Here is a 25,101-nt window from a genome sequence, read left to right as displayed (position 1 = left end):
ATCCTGTGTGGAAACCCTCTCCTCTGCAGTGACGTCACCTGCAGACACTTGGCAGGCTGGTGCTTATGGGTACTGGTGCCCCCACTAGGCGGCTGGCAGCACTGCAGCTCTGGCCTACACTCAGCAGCTTTTTTTAAACTCCTTTTTTTCTATCTAACCGTCTGTGTGTGCGTGTGTGTGTCTTTTTTTTGTTCTCTTCTATTTATTTATTCTTTGGTCTGTGCTTCTTATTGCATCTTTACCCTTATCCCTCTGTCCGTACCCTTCTCTCCACACCTCCTCCTTCCACCTCTGCTAAAAATAGATCCCGGCACTTTGACGAGTGTAAAGATGGAGCGGTGGATTCCTTTAAAGTGCTCTGGCGCATATTCCCCCGCTGGCGACTCCTACAGTAGGAGGCTGCACTCTAATGAGAGACAGTGATCTACGCTGTGTGCTACACATGACCGACTGCATACCTGTGATGGTGTCTCAGATATCCACTCTCTGCCCAGAATAAAGAAAAAAAGATGCCCCATTTGCACTTGCAGGAATCGTCCCGTTAACGCCTGTCTGCATTTGCTGGTTCTTTTGGTTTCTCGTAAGAGGTCAGACTAATGGCTCCTTTTTTTCAAAAACCCAGCCAATACGGTTCTCACTTTCTCTGTCCAGCAGAGTTAGCGTTATCCATATTTCTGGCTGCAGCACGGGAGCACATGATCCTTGATTAGGGGATTACTCCATCATTAGAGGATCCATGTCATGCGTGCCAGCCTAATCACTCAGATGGCTATCCGCTTGCTTGCTGCTGGAATCTGATGGGACTATCTCCTCTCATCTCGCTGTTAGCTAATGGTTGAAAAGCAGCCAATAGTTCAGCAGCAAGGCCTAATGACTGCTAATGTTCAGTAGCAGTACTGCAGCTTTCCTCTTTTTCCTGTACTCTTAAAATGAAAAAAAAAGATGCCGTAGAACCAATTTGATTCTGTATAGAACTATGGGCTGATATGAATGCTGATATGGTTCTTGTGGTATGGTTCTGATATGGTAAATTATTATTTTCTCTAATGGGAAACATATGGCATGACATGACATATGGTTCTTTAAGGGTCATAGTCCTAAATAGAACCAAAAGGTTAAAGTAATATATAGAAATTTGAGTGTTGATAAAAAAATTTAACACATTGTGTGGATCACAACCCTTTTATCATGAAGGTTCTGCAGACGGATGAGAGCAGTCAATGGAGAATGACCTGACTGGTTTGAGCTGACAAAAAGGCTACAGCAACCTATTCAATAGCTTGTTTAGATATTGTTGCTGATGATGTGCATCCTTCATGGCTTCAATTTACCCACCTTCTCAGCATGTTAATATACCATGTCCTTCCCAGTCACCTGGATCTAAATCCGATGAGACATTTTTGAATGTGGAACAGAAAATTTGCAGCATGACCTGACCACCGTCACCTAAAAAGTGTGCAGGAATTGTGTGATGCAGTGTCATCAGCATGAACCAGAATCTCAAATGAATGGTTCCTATATTTAATGGGATCCCATGAAGAATTGAGACTGGTTTGAAAGCAAAAGAAGGCCCTGACCAGTATGTGCTTATTGAGCACCTGACCAGTAAAGTGCTTATTGAGTGTAACTGTTCTGTAGCTCGTGTTTTTTTTTGTTTGTTTGTTTTTTTAACCAAAGCCAGCAGGCCTGTTAACAGCCAGCTGGTCTTAAGTCTCTTACAATGGACAACATGCCTTTAATTATCAATTAAATGCACTCTCTAACCCTAAGAACCCTAAGGAACCATGTAATTAAATTTTTGAATTTTTAAGAATCTGTCACTTACTCAAACTCTGTCTCTCTTACCGTGTGTGTCCTGCAGACCCTGCCCGCGTGGTGAACATGCCACCCGTCATTTACGTGGCCATCGGACTGCCGGGGTACATCCGCTGCCCGGTGGATGCCAACCCACCTGTCACTTCAGTGAAGTGGAGAAAAGACGGCTTGCCACTGAGGATAGAGAAGGTAAGACCCGCAGCCATCCAGCTGGAGGACAAAGAAGGGTGTCCTCTGCTGCTTGTGTTTATCTCTTCTGCATGATGCACTTCTGTGTTGTGAAGCTCAGCTTTAGCAACGTCTGGAGTGGAGGCTTTTCAAAAAGAATGTGTGAGGTGGGACTGACTCAGAGATTCACACTGGTTTCTAGTCTCTCACTCTCAATGATCAATGACTCACCATTCACTCAGAGAAGGGGATATCATCTCATCATTTCTTTTTCTTCACCATTAAAAAACAAAAAACTTCAAGGGTTGCTTAAACAGTCCTTTTCTATGGTGGACAATCAGCTTGTAGATGGTTCTTTGAAGAACTTTCTTGAATATAGCACCAAATGGGTTCCACTGCTGTTATGAGTCTAAGCACTTTATAAAACCCCTTTTCTTAGAATGTAGGAGTTCTCATCTAGGATCCAAGTGCACTGAATAAAGGATCTAAAATAACCTTATTTCAAATGATCTTGCTTGTATTCTGAAAGCTGGAGCTGTGTTTATTGTGTGTTTGTAGTAATAGTGCTGTTATGTGTGTTTCAGTACCCTGGCTGGAGCCAGATGGAGGATGGGAGTATTCGAGTGGCTGAGGTGACAGAGGACTCACTCGGCACCTACACCTGCGTGCCTTACAACGCCCTGGGTACCATGGGACAGTCCCCTTCGGCCCCCCTGGTGCTAAAGGTAATCACCCATACAAACCTACAGCTATTCACACGCAAGACACATGCACGTACATTTCAAGTTTTTGCTCTCGGACATGGTCTGTGTTCATGTGTAGGATCCCCCTAAGTTTCTGGTGGTTCCTGGAGGAGAATATAGGCAGGAAGCAGGAAGAGAGCTGGTCATCCCCTGTGAGGCAGAAGGAGACCCATTCCCCAACATTACCTGGAGAAAGGTGATATGACAGAGAGAATTATTTCTGTTGGAAAGTTATCTCAACATGTATGTGTATATATATATATATATATATATATATATATATATATATATATATATACTAAAATTATTTCTAAATTACCCTTTAAGAAATACTGCTATTGTATAATTGTAAGTTTATAAAACAAAAAAATGAAAATGACACATAAAATGATTCTAAATCATTTGTCTGTCTGTCTCCCTTTTCTCCTGTTATCTTACACCCCCCTCCCACCCTTTCTGTCAAAGGTAGGGAAGCCCAGCAGGGGCAAGCACAACGTCCTACCGAGAGGCAGCTTACAGTTCAAATCTCTCAGCAAGGAGGACCACGGGGAGTGGGAGTGTGTCGCCAGCAACGTCGCCACAAGCATCACTGCCAGCACGCACCTCCTAGTAATCGGTAGGAGCTGACGCGGCCGATGATGCAAAGCTGTGACGTGCCTACGTGGGCTAATTTGACATTTCCTCCCTCTAGGGGTTTATTATGATTAGATAGGGTGTAGAGTCCAGGCATTTCCATTCGCTAAATTGAAAGCAGAGACGACTTTGGATCTCCTCTGGCTCTGGAGGCAGTATCGTTGGATCAGCGTGATTTGATGCCTCTCGAAAGCTCAATTTGTAAACTGCAGCACCTGGTAGACATAGTGAGGAGCAATTTGCCAAGCCAGTGAAGTGCAGTTCTGCTGCCATTTGAATATCACAGGTGAGCAAGTATCTACATCAGCTGGGAACGTACACAAAGAGGCGTACAGTCCAATTTGTTTTGTGAGGGTTTTTGTTGGATGAGTGGAACACAGATAGTGTTGTGGTTGTTTAGTTTCATTAGAAAGGGCCTGTATTAGTTGTGCAGCTGCAGAAGGGTGGATCCGCCAGCTCAGCCTTCAAACTTTGGCCCAATGGCTTAGCTGGTGGTCTGTGGTGCTTGCTTCGGCTAGCCTCCATTTGAATGCAAAAGAGAAGTGGACAGCGTGAAGCGAAATCTTTGCGGCCTCTCTCATTAGCAGCTGGGCCGCAGCTGCTGGGGCAATTTGCAGGTGTTCAATACCAGATCTGTAGCTCAGCTTGTCTCAGTCTTTGCCTCTTTATCTGTCGTATTTTCTCAGAAGAATGCCCCTGTTTTAAGCCTCTGTTCAAGAGAGTGCATTTAATTGATAATTAAAGGCATGTTGTCCATTGTAAGAGACTTAAGACCAGCTGGCTGTTAACAGGCCTGCTGGCTTTGGTTAAGAGATACAGCAGAATTGACTCACTGTCTGTCTCTTTGTTCTCTGTGTCCATTTCCTGTTCAATGCTAGTGCATGTGTTTCTGCGTGGGCTTGTGGGTGTGTAAGGGGGAGTAACTGCACTAATCAGTGTGACTAAGGGACCTCTGCCTGTAGAAAGTACCGTAGGGCAGGTTAAGAAGGAAATCTACATGTCGGCATCAGTGTTGGTGTGCAGGTGTGTGTTTTTAGGACTTTGTTTTGACAGACGTTGTCCATTCCCCGCAGGCACAAGCCCTCACGCCCCAAACAACGTCCGCGTTTCGGTCTCGACGACCTCGGCCAACGTCTCATGGGAGTCTGGCTACGACGGAGGTTTTGAGCAGACATTCTCAGTCTGGTACGGCCATGTGTGAGTCATCCCAGCATGCTTTGCTTTCTGCTTCCTTTCCTAACTCTTTTCCTCAGGTGGTATGTATCACACGTCTTGGGATAATAGTGCTGGTCTAGTAGAGGTGGGAATTACTAGGGGCCTAACGATATGATATCACAATACCTTACGATGTCATTTTTAAAGACTATGCTAACAATTCTGACGTGACACGTGGGATATATTACTTTAAATTCCTAAACATTTATAAAAGATTCATTATTTCAATCCTCAAAGCCACTTTAGTATGTACGTCTTGGTGGGATCTGCGTTTGCATATTTAGCTGAAGCTCTTTCTAAATAATATTTACAGTAGTAGGTGAAAGTAATGCCAACCAAGCAGTGGGATTTCTGCCTAAATTGTGAACCGAACCCCAAACTTCCAGTGTATGAATGAAGTATGAGACCTCTATGAAGGGAGTCATTAGCTCTAATGCCAATTCTTTTTAGTGGGAGGTGCTCAGTTGCTCATTAGCTCTAACCAGAAGTATGTACCTCAGGCAACAACCCTTTTTAATATGGTTTCATGGAGATGTTTTTCCAGCACTAAGCCAGTGACATAAGTCTTTCATTTCAGATGACGACCATGTTAGAAATGCAGAGAAATGAGAAAACTTTTAACAGAGCAGTAGCATATGGCACCCTCCCCAAGTCCATGATTGTGATGACCACTCAGTAATAAAGTTAAAACAGTAATAAAGTTTTAATAAATATATAAGAAAGTAACTTTGAATGGAAGTAAATGGAGTTCTGCTTTTGTGCACCAGGGAGGAGGGTACCCTCTTCTGGTTAAAATCTTCCCCTTCATGGTTCTGTGTGCGGCAATGATGTTACTCACTTCACCACAGGTTTTCAACTGTGGCCCTGAATTAACCCCTGTCCTGCTCTAACTGCGGCTGTTGAATTCAGTGAAGGAAATGCACATTTGCATGTGCCCAGTTAGTCACAGATGATGGCTACCAAACCCACAGAGGAGCAATCTAGTCTTTGCTGGCTCCTCCAGGCTGAGGACTACTGGTTTATTAACATTATGGGCTTAGACAAATGGCCACAGTATCATAAACCATCTAAACCAGTCTCATAAATCATATATAAAGACAAAAATGATGCGAGTATGTGAGTATGACTTGCCAAGTTGACAGTTCTAACTATGATCAAGGGTTGGTTTTCTCCATGAATTTCAAGTTCTGACCCTAAATCAGCTCTCTCATTCTAAGATGTTTGATACATATGGACCCTGAGCTGTACTGCTGCTGAAAGGCTGCTGCATCTGTGTGGGTTGAGGGGTGGGGGGTAAATAATGGACTATTCTACTCTGTGAGGTGTGTATCGGCAGAGACCAGAAGCAAACAAATTATCTTATAGCAGTTCAGCTTTAAACTGAGATGAAAAATGAATGGAATATTTTTGTCTGGAACCATTTTCTGTATTGTCTAATCCAGAACTACATAGGCTATCAGCATTGAATCTCTACTGAAACCCAGCCTCATAATTGTGTAAGATTGACAAAGAGATTTCCCCAATCCATAAAGCCTTTGTTTGAATGAAACTTCTCCCATGCTCCTCTGGTTGCATTGAGTTTTTCTGATACAGAGAATTTTTGTCAAATGGGGCCGGGAGCTACCTGCTGGGACATTGCAGCCGGTCATTTGCTAGCATTTGCTAACACTGCTCCGCAGTTAGCCAGCTGGATTGTCATGTAATTATTGAAAAGTTCACGCTGAGTTTGAGCGATTAGCCTAAAAAAGCCCAAAGTGGAATTATTCTGAAATGTGCTGCGTACAAAGTCTTGAATTAGGAGGAGAAGACATATGTACTGTAGTGTGCAAGTCTGCCCTTTAAACACTTCAGTAAAGAGAAAAGTAATAGTGTGCTCATGCTGTTCGATAAGCCCAGCCAGTGGGAACAGCAATTGAGTGCTTACATTTGTGTTAACCGAGGCTAATCAGAAATTCTGTATCAAATATCAGAACCAAATTCAAAATTCTACAAGTACAGAATATTTATTTTCCAGATAAACAAACAGCATCTCATTTTGTATATTAAAAGAAATATGTTTTTAAACATATATTTTAACATTTTAGTCAAAATTACTTGATTGCTTTTGTTGCACTACTTTTAGAGTGAAAGAAAAGGTGCACCATGGAAAAGTTTGGGCACCTTAAGAGATCTGAGCTTACTTTTGAGATAACTTTTAATAAGATCTTAGACCTTATTTAGGTTGTTAGGGCCACAGCTTGCTCACAATCATTGTTGGGGCAGGCCAGGTGATGCAAGTTACTGAAGATAGTTCTGAAGACTCCTCAAACTTGGGCTCCTCTAAGCAGCTGTCTAGCACTCTGAGAATTACCCCAATTGATGCCCACAAAGCAGGAGAAGGCTACAAGAAGGTAGCAAAGTTACCAACTAGCCATTTCCTCAGTTTTTAATGTAATGAAGAAATAAGAATAGTGGAGATCAAGTTGAGGACTAGAAGGTCAAAAATCGCTCAGAGAAATCTTCTTGTTGGATTGCTAGAACCTTCAGAAAGATTAAGCAGACTCTGGAGTGGTGGTGCACTATTTCACTGTGCAGCGACACCTGCAACAATATGACCTTCATAAAAGGTGGTGCCCATAATTGTATGCCACTGCATGCTTGGGAAAGAGGGAGAGAGAAAGAGGAAAGCCAGCAATGAGACTCATTGATACAACCAAAGGAATCATGAACAAGCTACTAAGAAGACTGAAGGTTAGAATACAATTGACAAAATAGAATAGTGTAGAACGAATAGCCAGTTGTGTTGCATTATCAATAAAATACGCCATGTTTTCCCACTTAACATCATACACTACACTACATCTCTTTACATCTGACATGTTGTCTTTTATGTACAATAAAGCCGGGTTCCTCTGCTTATGTTATGGGTTGGTCCAGTGGGAAGCACATTTCAGATTGCTCATATATCTGAATGACCCAGACAAAGGTATTCCATCTTTGTACAGCGTTTTAACCAAGCAGACATATTAGGAATGATATTGAGAATGCATGAATCTGACATATTAATGTGTAGACTCTGTCATATGCCCTCTCCTGATCCAGTGAGACATACATCTTTAGGCCATTTTGCTACAGTAGGTGAATCGCATACAAAGGCCATAATTGCCAGTATGTAAGTATAACAAGGAATGTCCTTTACTTTCAGTAAATGTGGGTGAGCGAACAGTGTTGTCAGTTCATTTCAGTAAGCTGGCTAAAGGGGACTATTTTCAGATGTTTGGGGGGGATATGTCTGCTGTGCGAATGACTAGATCCATCGTGCCAAGCCCTTGCCTCAGCTTAACTAACTAGCAGCACGTTTTGCAACTGATCTTCCCCTACTGTTCCCTTCTCTCTCTCTCTCTCTCTCTCTCTCTCTCTCTCTCTCTCTCTCTCTCTCTCTCTCTCTTTCTCTCTCTCTTCCTCTCTCCCATGTCTGCTGCCTGCGCTTGCCCCCAGCTCTGCTACCGCACTGGCGCAGTCCCCAGTGATATTCACCATGAATATCAGCATTCTATAGCTCCCTGTGCTCTCTTTCCTATAGAATGGGAACATGCTTGGCAATGCCTTTGCTTATTTGTCTTTGTGGGTGTAAGCAGATAATGTGGTATTAAAAGAAGGCCACATCTACAGCTGGTGTGAATGCAGTGAATGTAAAAACTTGTTGGTGGAAATACAACAACCAAGAATATATGTGCTGTAATGTGTTAGTGTTTATGTTCTATTTAAAGTGCCTTTTTATGTGTAACCCATAGTAAAGAACCCATAGTAAATTATTTAAGGATTGGTCTTAGGGCTATATTCAGTTTAGATCACCACTGTTTTATTACTGTATCTATTTTTTTTTATTCAGTGTTAGTCAATGCTTTTGTGCTCTCTTTAGCATCACTTGGAGAACAGTTGTAAATTTGAGAAGTTGGCTAAACTGACACATTAACAATATTTCATTAGTGTGCATTGTCCCTAGTAAATTAACTAATAGATATTATTAAGGGATTACTCTGCCACTGTAATAAGAAGTACGTACAATAGTGAGTAAAGTCTGGATCATAGTTTAAATAACCAATATTGTACAGTTTTCTAATATTTTACTGTTTTTAGTTTCTCAGGCCCACTTATGCCTTGGAGTAAATTACATAAAATCATCATAATTCATTTATTAATGACCCAACTCTCTTTATTTCTTAGGTTTAAGTGGACTGTTTACGTCACAGTGCCTTTAAAGCAGAAATACATAAATAGCTTCTGTTCTGATTGGCTGCCCTGTATTGTGCCTCATTCTGAAAGCAGACCGGGCTTTTAGGATTTTTGTACCATGAATGGGCGGGGCTTGAAGTTTGATGCTGAAATAGACTGATAGACACTAAATGGATGGCAGTACTGGGATACCTGCTGATGTTTCTTCCAGAATCGAGGGTATTAAAAAAGTTTGTCCTACTTTTGTTGGAGTACCTGTCTCTACTGTCCAGGGAAGGATAGAATTTCTACTAGATTTTTGGTGTGAGGATTTGATTGCATTCAGCAACAAAAGTGTTACTGAGGTCAGGATGTTGGATGATCACCGCCTCACCCTATCCCTAACTTCCCTACTCATCCCAAAAGTACTGGATAAAGCACCAACCATCATTCCAGGGAACACAGTTCCATGTGGGGAGGCTTTATACCCCTTTTGATCACGTCTGGCATTAGGAATAGGTTCATGTTTATAATAGGTTCAGGTTTATCTGCTCCAGAGAGTCCTATTCTATGTCAGTTCTTCTCTAAAGGGAATAGGCAAGCTATGGAATGGGTGTACCATCTTAAATGAATTCTTTGTCTTTTGCAACATCACAAATAAGAGTTCATTAAAATCCATAGTATGGTTTCTAAAGTTTGGACCAGGAAGTGAATGTTTTGTTCTTGCCAGACGAGTTTGGATTTCAGTTTGGATCAGGCCCTTTCAGGGGTTTAAGCCACAGTGCAGTATTTTGCGAGCACACAGCATTCTCTTATTGAGGTACTATAGATTTACTTCTGCCCTGGGGGGGGGCTTGTGAGAGTAGCCCAAGCTTTTAAGATTGTAAAGTGTGGAAAGGAGGGGATAGAAGTGAAGAAGAGTTGAGGAGAGGACATTGTGTGTGTGTGTACTGTTGGATGTAACAGAGTTTGTGTTAGTGAGTGTATGACTGAACAGGCTGCTCACGTTGTGCCTTTGAGCTGTGGGCAGAGGCCCTGATAGAGGACAGTTTCAGCATCAATATTCATACCACATGCCCTGCCTGCCCAGCAGATTAAGACCAGCGGCCTAATCTCGGAGTCCTTCAGCTAATGTAGCAGCTCCAACACACACACACACACACACAAACAGACACTCAAACACAACCATATACAAATGACCATACGTCTTACATCCGCCTGAATATGTCCCAGGTACTGTAATTTTGGCAACATGCCAACCTATCCTCATGTAGGAAAGCAGCTTCAGTGTGATAAACGACCAGAGTGGAAGTCCTTTCATCTCTCTGTAAGTCCATCCTCATCATCATCCTCATTGTGTTTATATATATTTAGTGCTAGCCAATAGCATATGCAGCAACACATGATGTTAAGGGATAGCGTGTCTTTCATGTCTGTAGTATACAGTGAACTACCACCACTTTGTCCTTGCACAAGTACAATGACACTGGGTTGGATTTTAGGCAGCATGGGCAAAAATGGCAGAAAACAGACAAATGCCTGGAGGAAAGCACTAGAACTACAAATATTGTGTTACGTTATTGTCAAGTTCCACTGTTTAATAGTTCTCTAAAAGTTTTTAGTTTTGTTTTTTGCCTTCTGGGAATTCTCCTCACTGCTGCAGGCTGGGGATAACATCCATTAATGGCACCTGGATGATGCCAGGAGTCCGTTCTGCTAGAACACAGCAGTAAAAACAAAGGGCCAAAACTGAATCAGGCCTAACATAGCCGATACCCAGTGTATTAAAGAATGTCTTGGATTCGAGGCCTGGATCCACTGCCTTTTTAAAGGACAGAATGACTGTAAACATAAAAAACCAATAAAAACGAATGTAAGGCCATTGTACAATGTAATAAACCCTCTTTATTGTAGAAGCCAAAGGGCAGTTTCTTTAGCAGATGCCCACGGCAGTTACCTGTGTGCTACAGATAGGGCCGGACAGAGAAGAGATTGGGGCCTAGTTCTCCTTTTACAACCATGGAGACAACATACATGACAGCACATAAACAGTGCATACAACATACTGTAAACGAAAGGAAGAGTAAAAACACGAGAAACAAATTATCGTTCAGCAAAAATGTAATTAAGAGCTGAAAAAGAAGAAAAGAGCCAGAATAAAAGTACAATCGAATTCCAAATTACTTTCATCCAGGTTTATGTCCCACTCTGACTCCGGCACATTCCGGCCTGATTTGTGCGCAGCGGGTGCCCCTTCTGAGCATAGGCCACTGCCAAGAGCTGACTGACTAAAGGTGTCAGGGGAAGAGTGGGGCTGAGTGACTCATACTTTAAAGGTTCTGAATGAATGGCCATCCTGCCTAACCTTTAAAGGTGCCCTCCACCACTCTGCACAGCAGCCCACATCAGGCACATTGACGTAGACCCTTGGCATGCGGCTGCCATTTCCTGTGCAAGATGTAGCAATGAACGACCGCTGTGCTGGTGTGAGTAACACGCAGGCTAGAGTCTGCAGGGCCACATTCCTTCTATTATGGAGAGCCATTAAGGCGAGAGCACTTTGAGATTAAGTGTTAAGAAGCAACATGGGATTAAGTATTTTGTGTAACAGTGTAGAGCGCGTCAGGCCACACAGTTTTAAATTACAGTGTTCAATATTTTATAATTGTGAAATAAATCTAAATTGCATAAAGTAAAATAACATGGAAAATAATTATGGTAAATATTATAAATATTTAATTCTGTATTTTATTTTATTTATTTATTATGACACCTGTGCTTTAAGAGTGATGAGGGGAGAGAACACCATCTACCCTCCCAGAGAGAGCATAGCCAGTTATGCTCTCTCTGTCTCTGGCTGCTGATGGCAAAGCAGCATGGCTCAAGATTTGAACTTGTAACCCCCAGGGCACAGTGGTAGCACATTAGACCGCTGAGCCACTCAAAGCCCACTTTTTAAATTTTTTATTGTTTTTATTTTACTAAATATCTTAAACTAAATTCTTAAATGTGTGTTTATTTATAACGATCCATACATAAGAAATAAATAAGAAATGTATACATCCATTTTTTCATATTCTGGCATTGTGACTGAGGCCTTAGCATTAGACAGTTGCTAAGTTAATTAAAAAGTGCCAGTAGCCTTAATTACTGATGGTTAACCCAAGTCCAACTCTGAAAAATCCTGATGTTTCAATATTAACATTAGGAACAGACACACAGACTGACAGAAACAATGAATGGGTTAACATCAGCAGAATGAGGCAGCAGTCCCTCTCGCTGTCCCCCTTCCGGCTGTGCAGGATGAATGACTTTGGTGTTGAAATGAGGCTCAGGTTCACGCATGCCGTGGGCAGTATATCAGAGCGGAGAGCATGCTGACAGTAAGCGCACAGTAAGCACACTTTGATTTATGTCCCTCCCAGGCCTCCACCCCTATCATACACACAATCACTGCCCTCCATGCACGTCTGTCACCTGGAATTATGTTTGTGTTTACACACACACTGTCAGGAGTAGCTCTCGCCATTCCATGACTCATCTTAATCTACGTTAATGCACTCATTCTGCTTCACATTTCCAGTACTATCTCAACCCACAGAGAACACGAGCTGTAGCTGCTAGTGCAGTATGAAAACTTGCTTTTTAGGTTGAGGCTGTTGTAAAGCCCACTGGCAGATGCATGCTGTTCTTGGTCCTTTGGGAAGCTGGCAGAATCTTCTGCACTATTAGATATCACCCAGCACTTACCCCCCCAAGCTAAACCGGCTTTTTCTTTTTTGGAGAACGTGTCTAGCTGCAGGCAACACTTTCATCAATACCGCGAGTGACATGGTGATCGTTATTTGAGGGAGTGTGTGTGTTTGTGTGTGTATGTGTGTGTAAGAGTGAGCTGGGGTTCAGAGCTGAGCTTTTTTTCTGTGCATGTGGCTCCCTCCACAGGGTAAAGAGGGAGCAGCTAGGCCCACATGACTGGCTCTCCATGCCTGTGCCCAGTGGGCAGCACTGGCTGCTGGTGCAGGGCCTGGAGCCCGAGACGGCCTACCAATTCAGCATCCTGGCCCAGAACAAGCTGGGGACAGGCCCCTTCAGCGAGGTCGTCACTGTGAACACTCTAGGTGAGTTTGTGCTCTTGGGTATTTTGGGTCCCGCAGCGTATTGACACGGTCACACAAAAAACATAGATCTCCAAAATTCAAGCTTTACTGGGCGAGGGAAAAAATTCCTTACCTTTCAATGAAAGTGAAAATATTATTATTATATTATTTTTGTTGTTTTGGAACATTTATATTGGTCAATTTATTGATAATGTGCCAAAATTATGACACACTGTAGAATAACTGCCAGATTAAAATTATGTCAAATAGTAAAAATAATGGCAAAAAAAAGATTTTGGCAGCGACTGTTGTGAGAACCACTGCTCTCAGCCAAGGTCACCTTGATGCCCCACAGGGAGGCATTTTCAGCAATGATATTTGGTTCAAACCCAGTTTTTTTTAAAGTTAGGTTTCACCTAGTCAGTTTGTAGGTCATTAGAGTTGTATCAGATATAAAGATATAAACAAATCCACAAAATCTGACTGTATTTAAAGCAACATCCAGGCCACTCAGCCCTGTACCTTGTGCCAGAGAATGATTTTACAAATCTGAGAAAAAGGCCTTGCTAACTTTCTGTGCATGTTCTGTTTGGTCGTTGCAGTATTTCCTATAAGTACCCCTGAACCACTGGTGCTGCTTACCCCACCACGGTGCCTCACAGCCAACCGGACACAACAGGGAGTCCTACTAATGTGGATCCCTCCAGCCAATCACACGTCGCCAATTGATCATTACATCATGGAGTTTCGCCTCGGGGAGAGGTGGGACGTCCTGGATGATGCAATCCCAGCTGGAGAGACAGAGCTGTTGGCCAGAGATCTAGTTCAGGTACAAGTGTGACTAATGTCAGCTGACACAGTGTCTGAAAACATGTGTCCCCATTTAAGGGAGCAGATATGTGCATTTTTGCAAGCTCAGCTGTGTTTAGGCAGCACAGTGCTCTGTCACATTGCATATTTCCATAATGCTTACTGGTTATTATTCTTCAGAAGGAGGATGAGGAAAGGTTTTGTGTCATTCTTAAAAAAGCCCAAAGCAAGCGAGTTCTATTCTGCTCATTTTCTTACTAATCAGTCAAGCTGTAACCCATTTCGCAGGAATTAAAACTCACATTTGACTTTCTAAAAATCCATTTGTATCGGCTTAGTCTGACATGTCCTGAAGTGAAGAAAATGTTCAAGGAAAAACAGAAAACCCTCATAAATCCATCTAAAAACACGAAGCTTGAGCAGGATAGGAATTCTGATGCAGACGTCTCCAAAGACTGAGAATTTGTGGTGAGCCGTGCAGGATGTAGGAGAAAGTCTTATTCTGGGTATTCATTCTGTTTCTGCTCCCAGAACACTCTAACCAGGACCTGTAAGGATGATCAGCTACATGACCCAAGTGCATTCCAAGAATAACAACAGAAATGTAGACAGATAGAATGTGAAGACCCAAGAATGAACCAAGAATGACACATTTTAGTCTTCTTTTCAGTTGACATGCAGTATAATAATAAGCTATGATAAAATGAAATAAACGAAGAATTTGAATGATTTGCAGAAAGGAATGTTTAATTGTTGAGTATCTATATATGTGTATGTTTGTGTGTGTGGTGTGTGTGTTGTGCATATGTGTTCTGTTTTTGTTTTCCCAGGAGGCATGGTATGAGTTCAGAGTTATGGCAGTTATGGAGGACCTCATCAGTGAACCCAGTAATATAGTTGGGGTCTCCAGTACAGGTCAGTGGAGAACAGTCCACACTTGCAGCGTATAGGAATTCCACTTTGTACTGTGGATTGGCCTAAAGGGATTGTTTTTAATATCTACTGTATACCACAGAAAACAGTGTCTTTACAAGTGTCTTTACCCTGTGACATATTGTTCACGTATGGTTACCTATATAGAGGATTCTCTGCAGATTTTATGCTACTTTACTGCCACCTAATGGACACAGGGTTGAAATACATCATTCAAATGCAGTGTTGATCTGCTTTATTATGCTTTAAAGCTTTACAATGCGAGTAAACCCAAAATGATCTCTTTTTTTAACCTACAAATATTTTTACATAAATACTTATTATAGCATTTTGTTGATGGCTTGTCCAACAATAACTATTTTATGCAGATAAATTACACGTTTGTTGTTCCAAACCTGGCTTGTATGCCCCAAAGAAGGTGAAAATTCAGCTCAGCTCTGCTCAGCTGATGATGATATAATAACAGTGGGCGGAGGTCTTCTGAGTGTTAATGCTCCCACCCTTGTCCATAGCAAAGAACAAAGCAGGGCAGCCTCTGATTCTCAGGCTCTGTTCTACCCTGTCCACTTCTCGCTAAGCCTTGCTTTTGAATGTTTTTTAACAAACCCCCTAACATGCATTTTCCACATGTGCTAAGAGGGTGTGAGACCCACTAAAATATTAAGGTTGGATTTACTCTTTAAAGATTTCTTACAAATACCTTGTAAAACATTGTCAAACAAACATCTTAAAAACATTTGATAATAAACAGCGTTTGATCATTTAATAGTATTATAGAACTTTCATTCTTCAAGTCTGAAGGTTTAACATCATGTGATGATAGTATTCAGAGGAGACTGCTGCTGTTAGTTTTGGCCACTAAAATGAGCGTATTGGGCTCTTGGACAGAATACCCAGAATACAGTATTGAGCATCTTCTAGGACTGTTTACTGATCTTATATATTGTATGTAGTTTCTTTGGGTTTTCTACGATCGAGCCTTGGAAACACAGGGGTTCCATTAGTGAACTGGAAACTGTTTTTTGTCTCTAGCAACTCAGATAGTCGCAGAGTCACTATATTTAGATCAGACTATGTAGACTGTTCTACAGCCAATCTGCTTCATACCACTTTAGTTTACTGCATGTCATCTTTTTTTTGATTAAGACTAATTTAATTTGAACTATTAATAATTCTTGAATTAAGATTGACTGAGATTAGGTATTTACACTCATTTATTGTCTGGTTAACGTTCTATGTGATACTCACTAATAGCATTAATAGCATTGCCAGGGATTAGTTTTTACTAAGATACTAGTCAGCTTCTAATTATGTGTGACATGTCCTGTAATTATGGTGATTCTCAACACAAGCCAGGAAACACACACAGGAAACACACCAGCCTATTCATTCTGATGGTTGTTTACAAAAATAAATACAGCTTAAAGCTAGTGGTGGAACCTGTTCTTCACAAAGCGAGCACTAATGCCTACGTTCACCCATAAATAATGATTCAAACATCTGTAAAATGAGCTCTTAGATATGCCTCTGCTTCACCCACCCTCCTTCAAGACATATGGAAGGCTGTTTCATCTGGAAGGATATTTCAAGTGCACTTCATGCATTAGAATTGGTATTTTTTCTTTTGCTCATGGGCTCCCCCTATAGGTTGGGAGTATAATTCACTTTTACTCCACTGCAGTACATACAAATTGGATTTTAGCACCCCCTCATGACCAGCTGTACACATGTATTTGTTGCTGAGAGATGAGCTGAGAGATACAGAACCAGCAGTGAAAGTGAAAGAAGCATGTGGACTGTCGAAGTTACGTAGTGCAGTAGCAGCGTTGCGGTCTGGAGTGACAATGCCAGAGATGCCATTCTCCCTATTACAAGTTAGTAGAGCATCAGTGTGCTGTTGTTTTAACTCAGGAATAATTTTAAACTTATTGAAGGTTTGTGCATTATATCTAGGAGTCCATTCCAAGTTTTGTATTTGGCATCCAAACTTAGAGGTATCTTTGGACTCAAGCCTATAGCACTAGCGTTGGTGATTCTCACAGCTGAGAACTAAGCTCTTCTGCTTATTTTATCTTTTGCTATATTCCATAAATGTAGCTGTAAACGTAAAGTTAATTTCAAGTCAGATTACCTTTGTTAAGAAAAACATCTTAGCCATAATACATTCTGACCTATTCCCTGCCCAACATTCATTGTAGGGTCCATATTTGATGTAAAGTGCCTTTTCTCCACTCTGTGCCAGTGCATTTGCCCTAAGAAGAGCCTTTGTGTCTGTTAGAATTCTTCCCGCCGCCAGACATGCCAGACGAGGGGCTGGCGCGGCCGGTGGTGGCGGGCATTGTGGCCACCATCTGCTTCCTGGCAGCAGCCATCCTCTTCAGCACGCTGGCAGCCTGCTTCGTCAACAAGCAGCGGCGGCGCAAGCTCAAGAGGAGACGAGGTCAGTGGTGCCCTCGCAGTTCAGACGTCTTCTTCCATCTCATCCTGGCCTGACACACATGCTGCAGCTCACTCCTCAGCTGCTCCCTATCACACTGCTGAAGCACAGCCAGCGGGAAAGCCTGCACTAGGGCTGTATAATAAAGCATACCACTTCTTAATCATTAGCATAATGTTGCCCTTTCAAATGGTCAGCAAAATGCAGGGCAATCATTGAATCATTGAAGACTTTCCTGACTTTGTTTGGTGGATTTCAGGGCATTACAGTTATAGTACACCTAGAAACTGTACAACGACATAATACAAAATATATCACTAAGAAGATGCACAGTAAAGCCTGTGAATGTATATAGATAATAAAACATGATATATATATCAGTTTGATTTTTTGTCATAGTTAGTAATCAATCACATAGACCTTTTTGCTGTATTGTATCTTATTACAGAACAGAAGTTTCTAGCAGGATAGGAATGCAAACATGTTGATATTATATGTTTATATTTAATTGTTATATTATATATATATATATATATATATATATTTTATATTTTAAATTATTATTATTAATTATTATAATAGTAATGCACACAGCTATTTTACAGCCTAGGGAAGGTTTTTTTATCTAGAAATTGGATTCTATTGTTTTTTTTCTTAAATATTAATTGTTTTCCTTTTGTTTTTGGTTTTACTGTTTCATCCTAGATCCTCCGCTTTCGATAACACACACCAGGAAAAGTGTGGAGACTCCGTAAGTAACCTCTTAAACTTCCTCCCACTCTCATTGTCGGCTAATGCATTGAGTAAGGTGCCACTGCACAAACTTAACAGAAATACCCACTCATTGCAAGCTCCTATTGACATTGCCAAATATTGAATATTAGAACAGTCCTTATTGAAAGAATCCTTATTGACTTTGCTGGATCCTAATTACTGCATTAATGATGTGGTAGTTAAAGTAGTAAATTCAAATTCTTTATTGAAATGAAATTCTTGAGTAATTAGATCTGCTCAGGAATGAACAGTTTTAAGACCTCAAGATCACACTCAACGTGAGAAAACATTAACTTAAAAATAAAATTCAAATCAAATCAAATTTTATTTGTCACATACATAGTAATACACAGTATAACTTGCAGTGAAATGCTTTTTTTGACAGTCTGCCCACTTACAAATTATGTAAGTAGAAAATGCTAACCTGCAACTAGAAAGTTGAAATCACAGAAATGTACTGAAAAACTTTCAGAAACAATGTTGTTAAATATACAAATCATATTTATATGGCTGTTGTCCATTAAAAAAACACATATCTCCATTTTTGAGTTTTATCCTTTTTTTTAACCTTGTAGCTTCTCTGTACACTGTGTAAATAATTCAGGGTAAATATACCAATAGAAATGCTCTAAATTAATTCTGTCTAAGTTAAGAACTTTTCTGCCTTCTCCTGTAAAGTTACCGTTTTGGAGATACATGTTTTTCATTGAACTGCAACAATATGTTTTATTGTCCTATGGACTGTTGTAACAACACCAATGCTGGACTTCTCAATGGTGAACATTTCTCTCTCCTCTACAGTTCAGTCATCCCTCAAAAAAGCTCATCAACAATGAGCTAAATAACTGATCAGTACAGTGATTTATGAGTCTACTCATGCTTTAGCAGAGATCTGTAACACTGAGATAAACACAGTGATTTATCAGTCTACTCATGCTTTAGCAGAGATCTGTAACACTGAGATAAACACAGTGATTTATCAGTCTACTCATGCTTTAGCAGAGCTCAGTAAAACTGAGATAAATAACTGATCAGCACAGTGATTTATCAGTCTACTCAGACTTTAGTAGAGCTCAGTTACACTGAGATTAACACAGTGATTTATTAGTCTACTCAGGCTTTAGCAGAGCTCCCTAACACTGAGGTAAACACAATGATTTATCAGTCTACTCATGCTTTAGTAGAGTTCAGTAACACTGAGATAAATAACTCATCAGCACAGTGATTTATCAGTATACTTGTGCTTTAGCAGAGCTCAGTCACACTAAGATAAACAGGGATTTATCAGTCTACTCATGATTTAGCAGTGCTCAGTCACATTGACAAATAGTTGTAGTATCTTAGTATCTTAAAGGTATTCTCCCAATGTAAAATGTAATACTGCCTTTTTGGTAATGTAATCAGGACTAATTACAGAGACTGGATTTCTGTATTCTGATTACCCATAGATTGTACATAGTTACAAGTTGCTATTAAAATGGCTTTGTGAGTCCAGGTGCAGTGTTTGTAGTTACACAGCAGAATGAAAAACAGAAAAGAGACATAAAACTTGCACGGCACAAGGATTTAGTGACATACCGCTGCCATGCGAGTAAATACAATCCTGAAAAAGCAGCACTGCATTTTCTTTAATTAGCTCTGCATGTTGACTTCGATGCGAGGCTTGTCTCAGTTGTCCTGTGGAGATGATTTGCTGGTTATTCTAAGACTTCCGTTTTAGTTTTAATTACAGGATTTGCAGGCAAATTGAAATCCTCAATAGTCAGTGCACTCATGCTTTTTATGTTCCCGCAGTCTGCTTTTTTTATGTGCATATAAAAAAATGGATCATTATCATAGCTGGCTAAGTTTTAAATATTTTATAAACAGGACTTTGTTAACTGAATTTGTGTTGTTTTGGGCTATCCTTTCCTAGTGTGTGGAGGGCACACGCACACACACACTTACTGTAGTAAGACAACTTTAGAAGTGTGTTTCTGTGTGATTATGGTTTACATACTATCATTGCTGTCAAAAACCATCCTAAACATTTAACGCAAATTAATAAGATGAGATTTTGGAGATTTTGGAGCATTTCTACTGGTCCATTCATTATTATTTGTTATAGTTTTTATATATTTGTTATATTTTTATTTCTTATTATAAAATGCTCATACAACTAATAAAAATATTGCATAGGGCTGTATATAATAATTGCATTACATATGTATGTTGTCGTGGCAAAGTGACTGGATCATATGTATCTGATGAAGTATCTAAGATGCATTACCATTTGTTATGAAGTGTGCTTTATGTTTTTTATTTTTTTGAAGATTGGGTTCGCTTCAGTCTTACTAAACAGTGTGTTGACTTAATTCTAAACAAAATTGAGTAAAGTTCTGAGTAAGAGGATGTCAGCATTGTATGACAAAAAAATACTTGTACTTGGTAATACTTGTTTTTCTAAAATTCTACCATGGTAAATATATGTGTGCTGCGTTGCTTTCGTTTTAAAGATGGCCTTTACTTTGCTTTCATTCTTGGCACTGCTTCTTTAGGCTCTCCAAGCTTCTACTACTTTACCATGGTATACTACTAACGCAGCACTAAAAGTGATTTTTCACTAAAAGTGAGTTTTTTATTTATTTATTTATTTGTAGCAGTTGTGACCCAAGTAAATAATGAAATTGGTAAGGCAGCATCCCGCCTCTCTATACATTGAGACAATGTATAGAGACTATGAGTGGACTAACCTTTCTCTTCTATCTTCTATCATTTTCTTCCTCTAGTAAAGCTTACTGCAATCTGTGCTGATGCCAGATATGATCTGCAGTGCTTGTTTGTTCAGTATATCATGTGTATCGTGCAATATAAACTCATGCACTGTTGTTGCTTTGACAGAATAACAGCATATTTTTATGCAGAAATGCTATAGCCAGAAGAAACATATGTAGATTTGCTATGAATTTGCTACAAGATTATTTGGGGCAGTCTCAGCCCTCAGTCTCGCCTAAGAATGTCAGATACTTTGCAGCGATGCTTCTTAGTGCTAAGCAAATTACACAACAGCTTGATCTTTGCTTGCCTTGCACTTAAAGTACTTGATAATCTTTTCCTAATCCTCCTTTTACTTAATGAAGAGACAAGATCTATAACATGATCTCAGTATTCTAGCAGTGCTAGTCAGTAAATCAGACTTCTGTTAAATCATACAGTAGCCCTGAGGTATTCAATTGTAGCCTAGAACAATCACTTCTGAGAAGTGCACTTTCTCAAAATGTTCAAACCATTGCAAAAAAGACTTCATCAGCATGTTTAGCCATCAGCCTACAGTTTAGCCCTTAAGCCTATAGTACACTGACCCAGGCTACTCCAGCAAACATCAGCAAACTGTCTGCATTATCATTCACACACAATTCTACAGTGTTCTTCCTCATTTCACACTGTCCTTGAATGTCCTCTCCCATTCACACTTTTCTCAAGTCAAAGGTCAGGATGCTCCCTATGATGCTTTCATAGAAACAGTTGAGGAGTCAGGAAGTAGAGCTGCTGATGAGCCTTCTTCCCCGAGGAGGTGTTCAGGAACCAGTAGAAGTTGTCAGTGATTTGTACTCTCTGGAACCTAAAGCTGTGTACCGCTTCCACTGTCATCCCGCTGATGTACAGAAGGCTGTGAGGTGCTTGCGTCCTTCTTAAGTCCACAATCATCTCTTTTGTCTGGCTGACATTCAGAAAGATTGTTATGCTTGCACCGGGCCTCAAGCTGCCTCACCTCCTCCTTGTAGGCGGTCTCATCTTTCTAAGAGATGAGCCACACATCTTCAGCTGGCTTGATGATGTGATTGCAGTAATGTGTGGAGACACAGTCGGAGGTGAGCAAGGTGTACAGCAGAGGACTCGCCACACAGCCCTCGGGGTTCTGGTGTTTAGGGTAATGGATTTTGACTGTCAGAGGCCTGTTACTCAGAAAGTCTAGAGCCCAGTTGCAGAGTGATGAGCATAGTAAAGCAAATAAGTGGAGTTTGTTGACTTGCTCCTGTCGATAAACAGCCTTTTTTCTTGTCCGGGCGTAATAAGGCCAGGTTAATATGCATAGAATCTCCAAAATAGGCTGAACCAAAACAACAATGTACACCATCTGAGGATTAAAACATGCAGCACAAGCAGGCGCATCTGTGAAACCCTTTACATCTATGCCAACAGATACTGCCTAACTGCATAAGTGGCAGTCCAGTAACATTTTCCAGTATCCCAAAGCAGTAGAGCTGCTGTAAAAGCACCAGATTCTAGTTTGAATATTGAAATATTTAGAGGTACATTCTAGGACATAGTTTTGATATTTATTCATTCAATCACATTTAATCAGTGTAGCTATCCATCACCTATAGGCTGTGACCAATATGGCTCCCTGTTTACATTTCAGGACTTTCACATAATGATTGTGGTATTTGCATGCATGTAAACACGCTCATGATTAGAAAATTCTTTGTCTTTCACAATGTTTAAAGTATAAGATCCTCAAGGAACTTTGGATGTTCTTCAGTTTGAACTTGTGCTCTGAAAGTGCTTTGAGGAACCTTTAAGAAAAGGTTTTTAGAAGCAAGAGGTTCCTCAGAGCACCTGAAGTTTCACAGTTTCAAACTGAAGCACCTCCAAATGTTCCTCAAGGACCTGATCTGTTTAACAGTGTACAGGGTTCTTCCCCATTTTTGCTCTTGTGGAATACTCTTCCCTTTTCAGACTCCTCCAGGTCACACCGGTCCTTTTGGCTAAGTGGTTCCTATTTTGCTGTTTTCCAACATTAGGATGTTGATATTTGTTGGAGAATGTTAACATGGCCTTCATGTTCATGTAGTCCAAAGCTATTGTGGGTAGCTCAGTCTAACCTGCGTGTGCTGCCACTAGCAGTATCAGCCCAGGCCTTCAAATGTGTATTATATAATTCATGCTATAACATAATAAATGCAGAATTACCCAAAGTGACCCCAATTCAATTTGTTTTTTTTGGTGTGTATTTCAGTTCTTTGTCTCTTTCCCTGTCACCTCTCATCTCCTGCTCTTTTGGTTTTATGGAAGCTAAAGCTCATTGATGGCCCTCATCCTCCCTTGCCCCCTTTCCTTTTCCTCCTCTTTCTGTTATGTTTCCCAACGCAGGACTCCTCTAACCCCCTTGCCTGGCATAGAGCCCTTCTGGGAGGGGACTGATGGGAGCAGCTACAAGCCCCCACCTTCAAGCCCTCAGTGAGTGCCTGCACCTCCTGCAGCTGTGTGTGCTGGCTTGGCCGCATGCTCCAACACAGCAGAATCCCCAGCGCTGAATTAACACCTGCAGTGTTCACCTGAGTCGATACACTCATAAAAATAAAGGTTCCTCAGTGGTTCCTGTCTCAGTCGTAGGGTTCAAGGGAAAGCAAAAAAGCAAAAGTAGCTTTTTCATATTTCACACTTACACATTTCATGTAGAGGCATTTATTCAAACTCTTAAAAGAACCACTGTACCTACTGTACTGGACCTTTTTTGGCACCTTTATTTTTAAAAGTGGACACAAAGATAATACAAATTAAAAATACTGCACATGTTAATTCAGCAGTGGGGGTCATGCTGTGCATGTGCGCTGCTGGGCACGGTTGTTGTGGCGGGCCGTGGACCCCCGCTCACCCCCTGCTGCGCTCACAGGAGACCCCGGCCTCTTTCCACGCCTGCCTGTCTCACGCACGCACACCTAGCTCTAAACCAGCCTGCTGATCTTCACTGCCGCAGCTGTCATAAGTGTCCAGCAGAGGGCAATGTTGCTGCATTTGGTTTATTCGTCACGGAACAGCCCAGACAGGCTCCACATCATGATTTATTTACAGAGAAAGGCTTTGACAGATCTTGCTTCCTTATGCAGTGAAACATGGAAGAGGGAAAATAGGGAATCAAGGGACTTGGACTTGACACTTTATTGTGTACACATACTTACATTGGCTGTTTTATCAGGTGCACCTATTATATAGGTGGGATTTGTAGGTGTACAATCACTGGCTGTAGCTCGTCTCTAGCTCGTCTGCACAGTTTAATCAGCCACACTATATGCCCATCGCTGACCAGGTGTTATGTGGGTGGTGGACCATTTTCAGCACATGGTAGTGGCTGATAGACCAGTATACACCAATCAGCCATAACATTAATACCCCCTGCCTAATATTGAGTAGGTCTCCCTTGTGCTGCCACTACAGATCTGACCATTTGAGGCATGGACTCCACTAGACCTCTGAAGATGTCCTGTGGTATCTGGCACCAAGGCATCAGCAGCAGATCCCTTAAGTCCTGTAAGTTGTGAAGTGGGACCTCCATGGATCGCATCAGTGAGCCCTAGGTGTCCATGACCCTGTCACCGATTCGCCGGTTGTCCTTTCTTAGACCACATTTGGTAGGTAATGACCACTGCATATTAGAAAAACTCCACAAGACCTGTCTGATGTTTTGGAGATGTTCTGACCCGGTCTAGCCATCACAATCTGGCTCTTGTCAGAGTGTTTTAGATTCTTATGCTTGCCCATTCAAGAACTGACTGGTCACCTGCTGCCTAATATATCCCACGCCTTGACAGATACCCCTGTAGACCAAGATAATCAGCTTTTGTTTTTCACCTCAACTGTCAGTGGTGTTAATGTTATGGCTGATCGTTATATTCGTATGCATAGCATGCTGCAGCATTGCTGGTGTCTTAAAAATCTCTACACATACTGCCCATTTTTTCAGACATGTCAATAAACTAACCACTGATGGTGAACACTGTGAACAGTACTGTGACTGGAAAAAAAACAAACATGGGCTCTAGGCAGGTGTCCAAAATAGAGTCTATCCAGTGCCACTGTGCCTTATACACTGGTCCCGGTGCAGCACACTCTACCATGGTAGTGAAAATAGTCTTTTCAGGGATTGTCTTACAGTGGTCATTTTCCATGGATGGATGGAGTAAAGCAGTGGTTCACTGTTGGTGATACCCTGGTCCTGTCCAAGGCAAACCAACCAGAGGAGGGGGAGGTTGGGAACCACTGGGCTTCAGAGTGGCTGAAGTACAAGGCGGGCCACAGTCAGCATTGTAAACCTTGTTTAGAGTGCACCTGTGTAATAGATGTACCTGATACAATGGTCAGCGAGTGTAGGGACAAGGTAGGTGTATAGCATACCTAGACATGATGAATATTTCATTAATTCAGGCAGATTCTGAATGAACTCTGAGTGTTGAGAGTTACTGGCTTAGTTAGTGAGTGACTGGGGATGACTGATGAGTTAAAGGTGAGATTTATTCTCCTG

General features: G+C 41.2%; 1 protein-coding gene across 6 annotated transcripts in view; it reads left to right on the top strand.

Moving 5' to 3' along the window:
- igsf9bb (immunoglobulin superfamily, member 9Bb) overlaps positions 1-25,101 on the top strand; it is a 130,853-nt gene that overhangs the window by 88,058 nt on the left and 17,694 nt on the right. For 3 of the 6 annotated variants that reach the window (XM_072661474.1, XM_072661478.1, XM_072661479.1), the window contains exons 8-18: positions 1,862-2,004; positions 2,568-2,708; positions 2,806-2,922; positions 3,192-3,342; positions 4,433-4,556; positions 12,711-12,886; positions 13,468-13,694; positions 14,506-14,590; positions 16,887-17,048; positions 17,751-17,796; positions 22,953-23,039. In XM_072661474.1, the coding sequence (XP_072517575.1) occupies positions 1,862-2,004; positions 2,568-2,708; positions 2,806-2,922; positions 3,192-3,342; positions 4,433-4,556; positions 12,711-12,886; positions 13,468-13,694; positions 14,506-14,590; positions 16,887-17,048; positions 17,751-17,796; positions 22,953-23,039 (1,459 nt within the window). The remainder of the gene's footprint in view (positions 1-1,861; positions 2,005-2,567; positions 2,709-2,805; positions 2,923-3,191; positions 3,343-4,432; positions 4,557-12,710; positions 12,887-13,467; positions 13,695-14,505; positions 14,591-16,886; positions 17,049-17,750; positions 17,797-22,952; positions 23,040-25,101) is intronic. The other 3 variants (XM_072661475.1, XM_072661477.1, XM_072661476.1) reach the window with 3 other exon arrangements.

Source organism: Salminus brasiliensis, chromosome 18 (assembly GCF_030463535.1).
Source record: "Salminus brasiliensis chromosome 18, fSalBra1.hap2, whole genome shotgun sequence".
Lineage (NCBI taxonomy): Eukaryota > Metazoa > Chordata > Actinopteri > Characiformes > Bryconidae > Salminus > Salminus brasiliensis.
Note: the sequence above shows the minus strand (reverse complement) of the source record. Positions and strands in the feature narration are given on the sequence as shown.